Below are 16,986 nucleotides of genomic sequence, written 5' to 3'. Positions count from 1 at the left end.
GTACTCTCTCGACAATCGATTGGAAGACATCCATGTATTATCCATTACTAATTAGAATAAACAAAAAACAATTTCAGAAGAGAAACCAAAAATGGGATGAGACAAAACAATTTCGCTTTATTGAGTTAGTCTCTGTGCAGGGCATTCATGTCTCCATTTACTCTATCAAATAACATCCATACCTAAACTTCTTAAGTTACTAGCTACGCTATGTATGTTAGAATAAATACATTCATAAGCTGCATAGTGTACCTTTGATTGGTAGAAGGTGTTTTAGATATTGCTGCCTGAATAGTCAAAAATTTGAAACTTTTTTAGGGTTTTACAAAATGTTGTTAAACTATAATCTAAGCCGCGAAATCAAAGGTTTCTAATGTCTCTATAATGCAACCATAACCGAACCCTAACAACAGTCTTTGAATGTGATTCATAGCGATATCAAATTCAGCAATTTAAAAACCAACCGTCAATTGATGGTCGAAACAAACGTAGCATAGACAACAATAACATAAAACTGAAATGGGGCAAAGCTAAAACAAAGCAATAGTGCAAGTAATAATGTATGCTAGAATAAATACACTCATAAGCTGCATAGTGTACCTTTGATTGGTAGAAGGAGGAAACGTCGTAGATCTAACAGAGGTGGAAGGAGAACACCTTAGAAGTAGCGAAAATCGTAGCAGTGAGAACCCTAACGTGAAAAAGAACGAAAATAACAGAGAGTGAAATAACAAAACGCGCAGTATGTTATAATTTTAATGTTTACTAAAGGGGACCTTAGAGGGCGCTTGTGGAAAAAAAGCGCCCTCTAAAGGGGGCCTAAGAGGGCGCTTATGAAAGCGCTCTCTAAGGCTTTCCAGAAGCGCTTTATAAACTGGAAATGCACATGGACTTATAGAGCGCTTCTTTAAAAGCGCCCTCTAAGGGTAACCTTAGAGGGCGCTTTCTAAAAAGCGCCATGTATTGTTGTCCCTCTATCTCCTCCTTATTTTTTCGCTTCACCTTAGAGGGCGCTTTATTACAAAAGCGCCCTCTAAAGTGCGCTGTCTATTGCTCCTTATTTTTTCACTTCACTTTAGAGAGCGCTTTTGTAATAAAGCGCCCTCTAAGGTGCGCTGTCTATTCCAGTTTTTGGCGTAGTGAAAGTGTTCATTACGTTGACTTATGGATAACTGTTGGAATATCCACAGCGACCCAATTATTGCAGACCCCTCCAGGGATGATGAAATTGCCAGAATCCTCTGTATCTTCTTCCAAGACAGTAGCAGCTTCTTCATCCTGACCGGTGTGGATAAAACCTCCACTCTTGAACAGCCCTCTAGTGTTGAAAACTCCAGAAGAAAAGCCTATGTCAGCCCGAGACTTATTGTCTTCTAGCTCAATCATTTTTCCTAAACCAGCAGTTGCACCACACTCAATGGCCAACTTTGCATCTTTGTAGGAAGCAAATGAAGGAGTTCTCTTCTCAATAGGCTCAGCTATAGATAAATCTTGGAAAGGAGTTCCAACTTCATCCTCAACATCTATATATGAGAAGGAAGACAAGTGGATAACCAGGAGAGCCTTTTCTCCCCCTACCACCACCAGCTTCTTATTTTTCATAAATTTCAATTTCTGGTGTAGGGTGGATGTCACGGCGCCTGCCTCGTGAATCCATGGTCTGCCTAAGAGACAGCTATACGACGGGTGGATATCCATAACCTGGAAAGTTATTTGGAAATCACTTGGTCCAATTTTGACTGGGAGATCAACTTCCCCAATCACCATTTTACACGACCCATCGAAAGCTTTCACAACAATTCCACTCTGCCTCATGGGAGGCCCTTGATAAGATAGTTTCGAAAGAGTGGTTTTTGGCAATACGTACAGTGATGACCCAGTGTCCACCAGCACATTGGACATGGCATCGTCTCTGCAGTTCATAGATATATGTAGAGCCAAGTTGTGGTCTCTTCCCTCCTCAGGGAGATCAGAGTCACAGAAACTCAAGTTGTTACAAGCGGTAATGTTTGCAACAATGCTATCGAATTGTTCTATTGTGACACCGTGATCTACATATGCCACATCCAACACCTTCTGCAGTGCCTCTCTATGGGGTTCTAAATTCAGAAGCAATGATAATACAGATATTTTGGATGGCGTTTGTAGAAGCTGGTCTACAACATTGTACTCACTTTTCTTGATGAGCCTCAGGATCTCATCACAGTCTTCTTTCACATTGCCGCTTGGGCCAACAGAAGTAGGAGTTATCAATGTAGATGAGGGCTTAACAACAAGTGCCGAATTTGGGATGCTCACAACATTCCCAATCGGGCGTTCAACAAAATCAGCATTAGCCTGGGGCTTGGGAGGTGCTGAAAACACACGACCGCTGCGGGTCAAACCACTAATATCCGCGATGTTAACAACAGAGGAGGATGGCAAAGATATCTCTTTCCCATCTTCTACAGCAACATCGTTGTAGCGAAAGGGAATTGCTTTTTCGGAAGAGTACGGTATCGGACCGGCAGGCTTAATGGTAAGAACAGGAGAAGCCTTCTGCTTGCTACCATCATACTTGGTGATAACAGGTTCGGGCATCCGGAATACTGGGGAAATTACGTTGACCTCAGGCTCATCTTCGTCAACATTCATATTCTGAAGAATCTCAATGACTCCTTCATCCAGCATTTCCTGAATATCCTTGCGCACCTGGAGACAACCCAATCGGTTAACAGAGCATACTCGGCATCTATCATGGTCGTGCTCATAATGACTTTAATCACATAGCAAACGATGCATTTCGACAAGAGACTGTCGAATATGACTGACATATTTGACTTTGTACTTGCCAGGGCAGCCCTGGACCATATTGACAGATTTCCCATGCTCGGGCAATGGGTTCTTCTTCACATTAGGAGCTACGTCCTCGAAACACAGAATGTCACACCTCACAAGGTCTTGAACCTTGGTCTTCAAAGGGTAACAATTCTCCACGTCGTGGCCGGGAGCACCAGAATGATAAACACAATGTAATTCAGGCTTATAACACCACTAGGGGTTAGCAGGTATAGCCGGTGGATCTCTCGGAGTAATCAACTTCCTCTCTATCAAAGAGGGATATAATTCTGCATACGTCATTGGAATAGGATCAAAGGTGACCCTTTTCCTCTCGTAACTCGTGCTGGTTTGATTACTGTTTTGAGGCTGATGGGCCTGCTACTGCGGACGGTGCTGTTGTTGCTGATATTGAGGATGTGGTTGCTGATTGTTGTCATGTTGCTGATACTGTTGATTGTCCCTGAAAATAGGTGCTATATGAGCCACCTGGTGCTGGTTACCGGCGGGACGCGCGGTCTTCCTCCTCACTGAGGGTCTTCTTGGTTTCACAGGGGAGGTCATAGCATGTGCCTCTCCATCTTTCTTCTTTGCAAACATCCCATAACGTTTGGCAGAAGAGCCTTCTTCTCTGGATAGACGTCCTTCTCTAACCCCTTCTTCCAAACGCATCCCCATATTCACCATCTCGGTGAAGTCAGAAGGAGCGCTAGCGATCATCCGCTCATAATAAAATGAACTCAAGGTCTTCAGAAAGATCTTGGTCATTTCCTTCTCTTCTAGCGGAGGCACGATCTGTGCTGCCAACTCTCGCCACCTCTGGGCGTATTCTTTGAATGTTTCCTTGTCCTTCTGGGACATGGCCCTCAATTGATCCCTATCGGGAGCCATATCCACATTGTACTTGTACTGCTTGACGAAGGCCTCGCCAAGATCGTTGAAGGATCGAATGTTCACGCTGTCTAAGCCCATATACCAACGCAGAGCGGCACCGGATAGACTGTCCTGAAAGTAGTGGATGAGTAACTGATCGTTGTCGGTCTGAGTAGACATCTTCCTGGCATACATGACCAGGTGGCTGAGAGGACAAGTATTTCCCTTGTATTTTTCAAAGTCAGGGACCTTGAATTTCACAGGGATCTTCACATTGGGAACCAAGCACATTTCGGTAGCAGACTTGCCAAAAAGATCCTTCCCTCTGAGAGTTTTCAATTCCTTGCGAAGCTCAAGAAATTGATCATTCATAGCGTTCATCTTCTCATAGACATCTGGGCCTTCAGACGGCTCAGAATGATAGATGGTGTCGTCTACCCTGGGCATGGTATGCATGACAGGAGGAGGAACAGCAAGGACCAGGCTAGATGCCGGCATAGAAGCAAAGGTTGGAGCAGGACCCTCAGGCATAAAATTGGGAGGCATCCCCCACGGGAATCCGGCTGGCATGGTTGCTGGAGAAAAATGTGCACTGGCTGCAGGCACAGTTGAGGAGACAATTTCAGAGATGACTGTCCTCTGGGGAGGAGTTGAAGGCGTCGGAGAAGACTGGCTCTGGGCAGCCAAGAATGATTCCATCAAGGCACTCAGTCTGGCCACTTCCTCTTTCAGCTCACGGTTCTCTTGCTCTAGATGATCCATCAGTCTCGAAATGTTGGCTCTAGTGTAGTACCGGTGAGTCAGCTTGTCTTTAAAATAAATGAAGAACACAGAGTTAAACCACAGGATAAGAAATCGGGAACAAAACCTGCTTATGCACATGATGCATGTAATGTTTGTGCATATGATTTGTTTTTATTTCAAAGGAACTCTAAGGTTTTATTTGCAAGTTTTGGAAATATTAAACATTTATCACATATGGAAATATCTCATAATAATATCAGGGGAAAGAAGTATAGCATGGTCAATCATATACAAGAGAAAAGGAAAATAATCATCCCATGGATCCCTAGAAACAATCATCTAAAGCTCGGGACACAGGAAGATAGGATGCACGAAGTCTTTTCACCTCCCTCTCGTAGGCCGCCTCCATATCTGCCTTCTCCTTGGCGAGTCGATCATACTTCCTCTTCCAAAACTTGGAAGACTGAGGAAGTAAAGAAGTCCATGCATCATCAGGATCATCAATAACCTGATGTTCGAGGAACTCTATTAAAGCATCCTTCTCCCTGATCTGCTGAAGCAACTTTTCCCTCTCACAGATCCAAGCACGTGATTGGTCTTCGTCTCTCAACTCCTCTACTCCTTGGTTAGGGAGGGTTGAAGGCCCAACCATAACCAAAGGTGTAGGTCTCGGATACTCGTAAGGCATGAGATACTCAGCAGCTCTCTTCCTAACCCAAGCTGTATAAGGCTCCAAAGCGACACAGTTCTTAGGACCCAACTCTTTCTTTCCTTTCTTATGAATCTTGCGCCAAGCGCAGACCATTCTGCCCTTCAAGTTTTGGGGATCTTTACCCTCCTGAAAGAATACACCATCTAGCAGAATGTTATTAGGGTTATCCTTTAGGGGGAACCCAAGCTGACGGTGCGCCAAAACAGGGTTGTAGTTAATCCCACCACATGTACCAAGAAGAGGTACATTGGAGAATTCACCATAAGAGTCGATAATCTGCACACCATCATACACACGGTTATACCAAGAGATATCATCATTAGTGAGAGACATAAGTCTCGTAGACCACCGTAGACATCCTTTGTTCTCCTTGAAGGCGACCGTCTGCGGTAAGTGAGAAATAAACCACTTATACAACAGAGGCAAACAGCACACAATGGCACCACCACCATTTGCATTCCTCATATGCAAAGAGAAATAGACATCACCCAACAGAGTCGGAACGGGATTAAGAGTAGAGAAAATCCTAATAGCGTTCATATCCACAAACTTGTCGATGTTGGGGAACAATACCAATCCATAGATGAGAAGTACAAATATGGATTCAAAGGCATCATCACTCATGGCCTTCCCATAGATAGTAGCTTGAGCAATGAGGAACTCAGAAGGGAGACCTTGAATTCCACCTTTGGTATTCATATGTGCAACATATCAGCTATCTCTTGAGAAGTAGGAATACTCTCCAAGCCACTGAACGGCAACTGGTCTAGAATAGGTATACCCACAAGATAGGCATACTCCTCAAGTGTAGGCAAAAGCTGGAAATCCGGAAACGTGAAGCAACGGTAGAAGGGATCATAAAACTGCACCAATACGCTCATCAACCCTTCATCCACCTGAGTAGTCAGAAGAGGAAGAAGCTTCCCAAAACGAGCCTTGAAACCCAAGGAATCTAGTACATAGGATGTCAGATTCCTTAACTCTTTCAAGTCTGGTTGTCTGAAACTGTACTTCTTTGTATTCCTTCTTTGTTTTTCCATGTCTGAAAATTTTGCAAATAAACCCCTTAAGTTCCTTGAAAATTTTCTTCATTATTGATGATATGGATGCAAATGGGTGCATGAATGCATGAATGCAACAATCACACTCAAGGATCAAGCAAAGCACACCAAACAAAGGTCATGGGATGGATCATGTTATCCTTAATATCAATCATCCATTTTGGTGGATTATGGTTTACACCTTATCTACACCCAAGTTCCATTGATATTAAGGATACATGAACGGATCAACCATGAATCAAGGGTTTATTGTGAGTCACGAGCATGGAGTCTCGGTTAAGAACCATCCAAAGGGAGTGTACTAGGATTTAACCTGCCAAACATGTTCTACAAGAGGTTCCCATAGTCATCATCCCATCTTTCGGATATTATCGGATAAACGACTACTCATATTCCAAAAATATTCTCAAGAGAGACTCTTATGAGTGTAGTATCGCGTAACAATCGTATCAAATCTTACACTTGAACGACTTCCGCACTACATCCTTAAAATAGGCCAAGATGGGCTTGGTAAACTAAGGTCCTTGGCTTCTAAGGTCTATATATTGGAAAGAGTAATGTCTAACCACAACTTACTTGTGTGACATTATTGATCCCAACATGACCTCCACCAAGTGAATGGGCTTGCAAGTCAACTTGCTAAGGAATAACTCCACACAAGTCAACAAGACTATGCCATTCTCCTATCCTAAGTGCACTCGAGTCCGGGTATAGAACTCATCTCACGAAGATCACCAAGCATACAAGGAATTAATATTCAAGCAAATCAATCATTACATACAATACAGTAATCCCAAATTGCACAAAAATATGTCACAAGACAAAACAATGCAACAAGCATGAAAAGTTGGCAAAACCCACTAAGATGATCCCCAACAGAGTCGCCACTTTTCTGTAGTGGGGTATTCGTTACCATTAGAGATATTGACTAAATCCAAGGTAAATCATACAAGTCGAGTCGCCACCGCACTTCTATTTATCCAAAGGAATGGTTAGAAAGCGAACAAAAACCTAATAGTTTTAATAAAAACTAGTAAAAGAAACAGAGATCTGGGTAAGGGGGTTGGTTATGCAATGGGAAGGTGTTAGGCACCCAAAACATCCTAGGTACTCCTAGGGAGCCCTTTTCATACTTGTTGTAAAGGTTGTTGTTTTTTGTGAAAAACTTGTTTGTGCAAACATGATTGAAGAGATGAGAAGAGAATATACAAGTTATTTACATTTTGTGTTTGGATGGATAAACCCATTGCCTACGTACCATCTTATAAAAAGATTAGGATCAAAACCTCGTAGTTCGGGGTAAAAATCTCAAAAGAAGTTGGTGAATTGATTGGTCCAAAAGTCTTAAGGTCTTTTGTTATCAAAGGGAGAAAACTCAACCAAACCACAAATCCACCATATGAGGATAGCTTCAACATGCTAGTGAGGAGTTAACCCTATAATAAGCATGGAAGACTCCATTGTCCATCACTAAGGATATAGGTGAGTATTACATCTACCACAAGGATAACTCAAACCTAATAGCTAAAGGTTATGGAAAATTTTTTATTAAGGAAGTGGTCATTGGAACCACAAAAGACATTTGAATGGGTTATATTTACCAATTAGAAGTATATACAAAATGGTCAAAGTTATCTTAAAGATTCAATTCAACATGAGTGTTATGAAAAGAAAGTTTGAAAATCAAAAGCATAAGACTTAGGTTTCTAATGTTTGAAAACAATGGTTAAATGTTTGCACAAAAAGTTTTGGCTTGGGTTAGAGTGGAGAGAAGAAGAAGAAAGGCTAAGTCCTAAGCAAAGCAAAAAGAAAGGCTAATTCCTCTATTTTAAGACTCACGGCCTAAACTCATTCCTTTCAACTCTTAAAATAGAGGAATTGGTTACTAAATTAAAAACCTTAAACATAGAAACTTCTTCAGGAGAGATAAATACTTTATCTCGAGACGAAGAATACGACAATATGGTGAGTAAATTAGGCGGAAGAGCCCCAAGACCTAAAACCCGAAACTATTATCCTAGGCCTTCATTTGCTAATGTGCAATTTGAAGAAAGAAGTAGTTTTATAGAAAATAATTATTCAGGAGAATCCATTATCGAATGGAATATCGATGGTGCGTCTGAACAACAAGTTTTAGATACAATACAAAACATGACCATGGTTGCTACTGCCTTCAAACTTAAAGGAAATACGGATAAACATACTAAAAAGATATTAGTTATGGGATTTATCGGACAATTAAAAGGATGGTGGGACAACCTCCTTAGTTCAGAAGATAAATACCAAATAGATGCAGCCGTAAAAACATAATCTAACGAAGAGATTTGTTTTACAACCCTCTTATATGCTATTACTAAGTTCTTTGTAGGAGAACCCCTTAAACTCCAACAAAGAGCAGCTGACCAATTGCTAAACCTTTATTGTCCAACCATGTCTGATTATAGGTGGTATAGAGATATGTTCTTATCTAAATTATGCCTTAGGTCGGATGGTGCGGCAGATTATTGGAAAGAAAGATTTATTAGTGGTTTACCTAGGTTATTTGTAGAAAAGGTAAAAATTAATATTAAGCAAAACTTTAATGGAACGATCCCCTATCAGTCATTAACCATTGGAGAATTATCTAATTATGTAATTGAAATTGGTATACAAATTTGTACAGATTATAAATTACAAAATAAGATTAAGAATGAAAAGGATAGTAATAGGCGTGAAATGGGATCATTTTGCGAGCAATATGGAGCTACTCCTTTGAGAGCTCCGAGTAACCCCAAGAATAAAAAACCTGCTAGTAAAGGAAGAAATAACTTCCATTATCATAAGAAGCAATTTTACAAAGACAAGCCAGAATTTTATAAAAAACCTTACAAGAAAAATTATGGTAAGAAACCTTACAGAAAATATAATAATGAATCTAAACCCAAGGATAAAGATGTTAAATGCTATAAGTGTGGTCGTTTTGGCCATTATGCTAATAAATGTAAGGTTCAAGAAAAAATTAATCAACTGAGTAACTTAGACATTTCAGAAGAGTTAAAAGAAAGTTTAATAACTACTTTAAATAACATCTTGTTAAACTCGGAGGAAGAAGGGTCGTCAACATCTGAAGAATCTTCTTACGAAGAATTACATCAAATTGACAATTCTGAAAAATCGGATGATGATTCTGATGAATGTTTAGGCCTAGATTTCTGTAATTGTGACAATTGCAACAAAGTAATTAATGTTTTAACAAATAATCAAGTTAATACTTTGATAGGAATATTAGACAAAATGGAAAATTTAGAAAGTAAGAATGCTTTCATGAGACAAATTAAAAATATTATAGATGAAAATGATATTTCCAAAAAGAATATTCACAAAGTAGAATTTAAAAATGTTATGGATTTATTTAAGAAACCGGTTGAAAAAACTGTTTCTGTTAAAGATTTACAAGAAGAAATTAGTAATTTAAAAAATGAAATTAGAATTCTAAAAGCCAGGGATGATGAGATAGAAATTAAACTTTTAGAGTTACAAGGAAACATGATTATTCAGAATCAATCCAATAAAAATTTAGCCTCATCTAGGTTAACCAAAAATAATGAGGAAACTATTATTCTGAATAATGAAGATGGGTATATTAACAAAATAGAAAAAATAATATCGCATAAATGGTATAGTAAAATAAATCTCATTGTTAAAGATAAAACTTATGAATTAATTGATTTGATTGATTCAGGAGCACATTTTAATTGCATCCAAGAAGGGTTGATCCCAACCCAATATTATGAAAAAACCAAAGAATCTTTAGTGGGGTATTCGTTACCATTAGAGATATTGACTAAATCCAAGATAAATCATACAAGTCGAGTCGCCACCGCACTTCTATTTATCCAAAGGAATGGTTAGAAAGCGAACAAAAACCTAATAGTTTTAATAAAAACTAGTAAAAGAAACAGAGATCTGGGTAAGGGGTTGGTTATGCAATGGCAAGGTGTTAGGCACCCAAAACATCCTAGGTACTCCTAGGGAGCCATTTTCATACTTGTTGTAAAGGTTGTTGTTTTTTGTGAAAAATTTGTTTGTGCAAACATGATTGAAGAGATGAGAAGAGAATATACAAGTTATTTACATTTTGTGTTTGGATGGATAAACCCATTGCCTACGTATCATCTTATAAAAAGATTAGGATCAAAACCTCGTAGTTCGGGGTAAAAATCTCAAAAGAAGTTGGTGAATTGATTGGTCCAAAAGCCTTAAGGTCTTTTGTTATCAAAGGGAGAAAACTCAATCAAACCACAAATCCACCATATGAGGATAGCTTCAACATGCTAGTGAGGGGTTAACCCTATAATAAGCATGGAAGACTTCATTGTCCATCACTAAGGATATAGGTGAGTATTACATCTACCACAAGGATAACTCAAACCTAATAGCTAAAGGTTATGGAAAATTTTTTATTAAGGAAGTGGTCATTGGAACCACAAAAGACATTTGAATGGGTTATATTTACCAATTAGAAGTATATACAAAATGTTCAAAGTTATCTTAAAGATTCAATTCAACATGAGTGTTATGAAAAGAAAGTTTGAAAATCAAAAGCATAAGACTTAGGTTTCTAATGTTTGAAAACAATGGTTAAATGTTTGCACAAAAAGTTTTGGCTTGGGTTAGAGTGGAGAGAAGAAGAAGAAAGGCTAAGTCCTAAGTAAAGCAAAAAGAGAAGGGATAAAGAATCAAAACCACAATGGAGTCCCTCTCTTAAGATCATATTGATGATCCAAGTAGCTCCCATCCTTTGGAATAAGCAACCACAAAACATAAGCAATCAAACAAGTCTCATAAGAGATCCTCAATGTATCTTGTATCTTCCACTTGGATGAAAATGGAAATGGCCCTCCAATTAAGCTCAAATGGGAACTCCTAGCACAAAAGCACACACATCAAAACTTCCATGAGGTAAAACAAGAATGGACAAGAGTGAGTTTAGAGATTTGGTCCTTCCAATCCATCTTCATCATTAAGATCCTTTTACTCCAATTTTGCATAAGGGAGGTCCTAAAATCTAAGTCCAATTCTCCATTTCTTTGCATAGGGAAAGTCCTAGAAACTAAGTCCATTTCTTTGCATTTGGTCCACAACAATCAAAACAAAAACACAAGCACAATAATATATACACAATTATGTGCTCAAGTGAGCAAAAGGCAAATGGCATTAACATAAACATGTGCTCAAGTGAGCAAAGAGAAAAACAAATGGATAATATGTGCAAGAATAGTAAATTGCATAAAGTAAATGTTAATTGTCAATAGTTAGTGTTAGTAGTTAGTGTGCCATAAGGCAAATTTAGCGCTATGTTAAGCAATCGTAATTGGACTTATGTAGAAGTCACAACTATCTGAGACCGGTCAATAATAATGTAGGCAACAAACACAAGTTAGGAGTCTTGATTAGTGAACCAAGTCCCAACAACTTGTCATGCCAAAAAGAAAAGAGAATTGATCTTGTATTGGTTTAAGCCTTTTGCATGATTTAGAAGACAATCTATCCTTAATGCAAAGCCATTCACTTGATCAATTGATCAAGATGAATTAGATTTGAATCAAGGAAGATTAAATCTCCCTAACCAATGCTAACTTATCAACCTTCAACTCATTGATCAAGAAGAAAAGAAGGAGAAGAAGAAGAAGGAGAAGATGGATAAGAGAAATGGAAATGGCAAAATTAAAGTGCATTAAATGAAATACAATGTACCAATCCTCATATGTTGACCAATAACATTGAAAGTCAAGGTCAAACAATCAAAAACAGAAGTGAGATGAAGATTGGGAGTCAAGAAATGAATAAACTATTTTTGGCATTTTTTGATATTTAATATTAAACTTGAATTAAAAATAAAAGAAAGGTCAAACTTCAAAATCACTTCAAATCAACCTTGAAAGGTCCAAGTAATTTATCTTAAGTCCAACAAGGTCAAACAAAGTTTGACAAAAAATTTCAGCATTTTTAAAAGTCATAAACTATTTTTAATCAATTAAAATGAATAAAAAATAACCTAATTGAACTAAAATCTCAAATAAATCTCAAATCAATTTGAAAATCGATGAAATATTTTTCATAGATCCATCATCATTCAAATAGGTTAGGAAAATATTTTTGTATTTTTTGAATATCAAAAACTATTTAAAATGAATTAAAAATAACCAGAAAAGAGAAAATTCACAAAAAATATCAAATGATGAAATAAAAAATATTAAAAATCAGAAATAGAAACTAGAAATTATTTGGGAAATAATGCAATTTGTCCCATAATTTTTGGATTAAAAATGAGAGAGTTATTGATTTTTGAAATAAAATGGATTTTAAGAAAATAAAAACAGAAAATAGAAATTGGAAAAAACGAGAGCCTTTGGATCTGAGCTCATTAATTGAGCTGGAAGACCCAAGGATCCAGAGGCGTGCGCTCATGGTAATCCACGGTCAATGCAATCACATGGAAACCAAAGAAAAGTCATAACGATGGAAGGTCCAGATTAGATCTGGAAAAGAGATCACACGGCCAGGAATTGATCTGGCAATGATGAAGCCACCGGAGCCACCGTCTTCTCCGGTGAGCTTGGATTTTCTGGCGAAAATTGCAGAGATCCAAACCTCAATGAAAATGCAAGATCTATACATCTTTAGAAAGCTGGGATGATGTACATCATCCCTGTACCATCCATTTTCACTCTAGATTTCCATGGTGTGAGAAATCAGAGATTGAAAAATCTGGTGTTCATCATGAACTTAATAGATTTCAAAAATTGAATGCACAATCATGATGCCTCTATTGAGAGGACTTCAACCAACACAAGATCCAAGCAAATAGGTCAATGGATAGTGAGATTCGAAGAAAATACCAGTTGAAGTGTACGCTTGAATTCTGGTAACTTGAGCTCGATTCCTTGCTTGCTTTATCAAAACAGAAGTTCAATGAGATGAATGATGAAGGTTTAAAAGCATTAGATCTAAGAATTCAACCAGATGAAGTTGAATTTCAGATCTGAAAATTTTAAGAAAAATGGAATTGCTTCTTTAGTGATGGCTATGGAGAGAATTTTGCAGCATTTTAGGTTGAATCAGGTGTGTGAAATGAATGGAATGAGGTCTCTATTTATAGAGGAAGTGGCAAGGAGAATGTGATCAATCCGTGTGCATGGCATGTGAAGCTTCATTGCATGGGCTTGCATGATCATGCACAAGGCCTAAAAACAATGCCAAATGAATTCTGAACATCAGCCAAATGAAATTGGATGTGTGACTTGCAAGGCAATTGCTTATGTACCAAGATTTCAAGTGAAATCCTCATTTGTACCTAAACATTCATCTCTTCGAAAGTCCCAATGAAAAAATCCAAACATGATCATGTGAGTAATGGTTGGAAAGGTCTTGATGTAAGGAACAATTGTTATGTTGGGCAAAAATCCATTTGAAGTGTGTAAATTTATGAAATTTGAGTTTAAAGTGTGAGGTGCATGACATGTCAAGGCAAGGTTTCTAAATTTGGCCAACTTTCAAGCCCTTCTGTTTTGATGATGCAAGCCTCAAATGAAAATATCTCCAACATCAAAGTTGTAGATATTTTCAAGACAATCAAAATGGACTTAAATTTTTCATCATTTGAATTTTTGATGAAGAAGTTATGGGCACTTGAAGTTGGACTTTTTTGACTTTCAATGCATTTGGCCACAAAGGACCTATAAGGTCTTGCATTATCACATGTATTTACTTTGAGATTTTGAAAATTTATTCAACATAACATTTGAATTAGACATCTTACGCTTTCCAATGCATTTGATCCCACCTCAAAATCATAAACACTGAATAAGTTATGTTCTTGGGAAGTTGACCCAAAATTAGGGTTTCAGTCAAAATGACCTATAATGTCTTGGAATGGATGATGACCTTCCAAACTTCAAATAAATTTTTGATGAACATGAGAGTTGTTCATATTGTCCTTATGAACATTGTTTCTTTTAAGATCATCTCCATTTGACCAACACATAAAAAGTTAGGTCTCAGTGCATTTCAAAATAGTTAATGAATTGATTGATCACCTTCTCAAGTCCATGACTCATATTTTGATGAATTGATGATTGAGGACACTCAACTAAGTTCAAATATGCATGAAATGATGAATTAGAGAAATTCCCTTGATTGTATTTGATCATTGGTTGAGGTTGCTTCAAGAGCAAGGCATAGTTGATGAACAGATGAATTAGGGTTTCCTTGGGAAACAAACCTCAAACTCTTTGACTTGCTTTGATCAAAATGATGAATTGAGATGCTAGGGAGGCATATTTGATGGATGAGAGATTTGGTAACCATTACCATGTTTGCTATCATCTTCACTTGGCCATATCTTTGTACTTATGATCTCCTAGAGGCTTTTGACCTTGTGATTGCTCAAGCTACAAACAAAAGATGTTAGTGACATATTTTTGTGCTTTTGGTTAGTAAACAAAATAAGAAAAGCAATAATATACAATTCAAGCATGCTTGGTGATCTCAAACCACTCACAAGAGGTCCCACCCAAAGGTAAGGGGAACCAATATGCTAATGATCCTTGGGGCAATGCAAATGTAATGTTATGATGCCATGAGGGATCTTAGGGACAAAATTAGGGTCTTACATTTAAGAGGATCCAATGGTAATAGATTACAAGTTTCTTACAGATTATCAAGTGCTAAAATTTGTAAAGATCAGATTTGTTATAAAACCTCTTTTCTTTTAGTAAGAAATATTCATGTGTCCATTATTCTAGGAACCCCTTTTCTAGCTTTACTCTACCCTTTCACAGTTAATAATGCAGCTATAACCACTAATGCTTTAGGGCGTGAAATTAAATTTGAATTTTTAGAACCACCTAATATTAGGGATCTTAACTCTGTCCAGAGTAAGGTTATATCATTTATTAATCAAATTAATAATAAAAGAAAACAAATTAATTTCATTAATAAAGAAATACACTATAAAAAGATAGAAGATCAACTGCAATCTCCAAGTATTCAAGAAAAAATTAAATGTATACAAAATAAATTCATTAAAGATCTTTGCTCAGAATAACCTAATGCTTTCTGGAAAAGAAAAGTGCATACTATCTCATTACCCTATGAACCTGACTTTAAGGAAGAAAATGTCTCCACTAAAGTCAAACCAATACAAATGAATAAACAAAATTTAGACTATTGTATAAAAGAAATAAAAGATTTCTTAGACAAGGGATTGATTAGGCCCAGTAAGTCTCCTTGGAGTTGCTCCGCTTTCTATGTTACCAATGCTTCTGAGCTAGAAAGAGGAAGACATCGGTTAGTAATAAATTACAAACCCTTAAATAAAGCATTACAATGGATTAGGTATCCCATACCTAATAAAAAGGATTTGATAAACAGATTACATAATAAAAGTATATTTTCAAAGTTTGATCTTAAATCTGGATATTATCAAATACAATTAAAGGAAGAAGATAAATATAAAACCACTTTTGTGGTGCCCTTTGGTCACTATGAATGGAATGTCATGCCTTTAGGATTAAAAAATGCTCCTTCCGAGTTCCAAAATATTATGAATACTATATTTAATGATTACTCGCACTTTACCATAGTCTATTTAGATGACATATTAGTATTTTCAGATTCTATAAATCAGCATATACAACATATGAACCTATTTTATGAGATAATTAAAGAGAATGGGTTAGTCTTGTCTGAAAAGAAACTTAAAATATTTCAATCTAAAGTAAGATTTTTGGGTTTTGATATTTCCCAAGGTATGTATACCCCCATTAGTAGATCTTTAGAATTTATTAATAAATTTCCAGATGAACTAAAGGATAAAACCCAGTTGTAAAGATTCTTAGGTTGTATAAATTATGTGGATGACTTCATACCCAACTTAAGAACCATTTGTATATCATTATTCAAGAGACTTAGGAAGAATCCTCCTCCTTAGGATGATTCAATGACCCAAAGTGTTTTGGAATTAAAGAAAATAGTTAAAAAATTACCCTATTTAGGGATACCTGATCCTAGTGCCAACCTTATTGTTGAAACCGATGCCTCAGACATAGGCTTTAGGGGAGTTCTAAAACAAATACTTTCGGGCATGGAAAAGGAACAAGTGGTCAGATATTATTCTAGAACTTGGAACCCAGCTCAATTAAACTATAGTACTATTAAAAAAGAAATTTTATCTATTGTTTTGTGTATTACAAAATTTCAAGATGACTTGTTTTCAAAAACATTTTTATTAAAAATAGATTGCAAAACTGCACAAAGTATTTTACAAAAGGATGTTAAAAGTATAGTTTCAAAACATATATTTGCTAGGTGGCAAGCATTACTTTCGTGTTTTGATTTTGAAATCGAGCATATTCAAGGAATTAAAAATTCATTACCAGATTTTCTAACCAGAGAATTTTTACAGGGAAAACATGAGTAAAAAATCAGTTGACCCCAGAGATGATTATGGTCCTCCCATTAAAGATCAAAACGATAAGGAAATAATTTTAGGTTCTCCATCTTTTATTTCCAAAGTTACCTCTCCTATTACTGCTACTCCCCTGACAACTATTAAGCCTACATTATTAACTCCATTAGCTTTTACATCTCAAATTACCAGTCCATTATCTATTCAGAAAAATCACCCGTCTAAACTAGCATACTATACACCTCCTTCTTCTTTACCAAAATCGACCTTTATTACCAAAGATTTGTCTATACCAATATTACCTTTAGAAACCCTTTACTGTCCTCCAA

At 37.0% G+C, this 16,986-nt stretch overlaps 1 protein-coding gene across 1 annotated transcript; it reads left to right on the top strand.

Annotated features, from left to right (window-relative positions):
• The first annotated feature begins 8,637 nt into the window (after nt 1-8,637).
• On the top strand, nt 8,638-9,941 carry LOC127103307 (uncharacterized). The gene is made up of 2 exons (XM_051040574.1): nt 8,638-9,824; nt 9,929-9,941. Exons 1-2 carry the CDS (start codon nt 8,638-8,640, stop codon nt 9,939-9,941), a joined length of 1,200 nt encoding a protein of 399 aa, XP_050896531.1.
• Nucleotides 9,942-16,986: the final 7,045 nt, after the last annotated feature.

This window comes from Lathyrus oleraceus, chromosome 7 (genome assembly GCF_024323335.1).
Source record: "Lathyrus oleraceus cultivar Zhongwan6 chromosome 7, CAAS_Psat_ZW6_1.0, whole genome shotgun sequence".
NCBI lineage: Eukaryota > Viridiplantae > Streptophyta > Magnoliopsida > Fabales > Fabaceae > Lathyrus > Lathyrus oleraceus.
The sequence above is the reverse complement of the archived record's forward strand: the minus strand, read 5'-3'. Positions and strand labels throughout refer to the sequence as shown.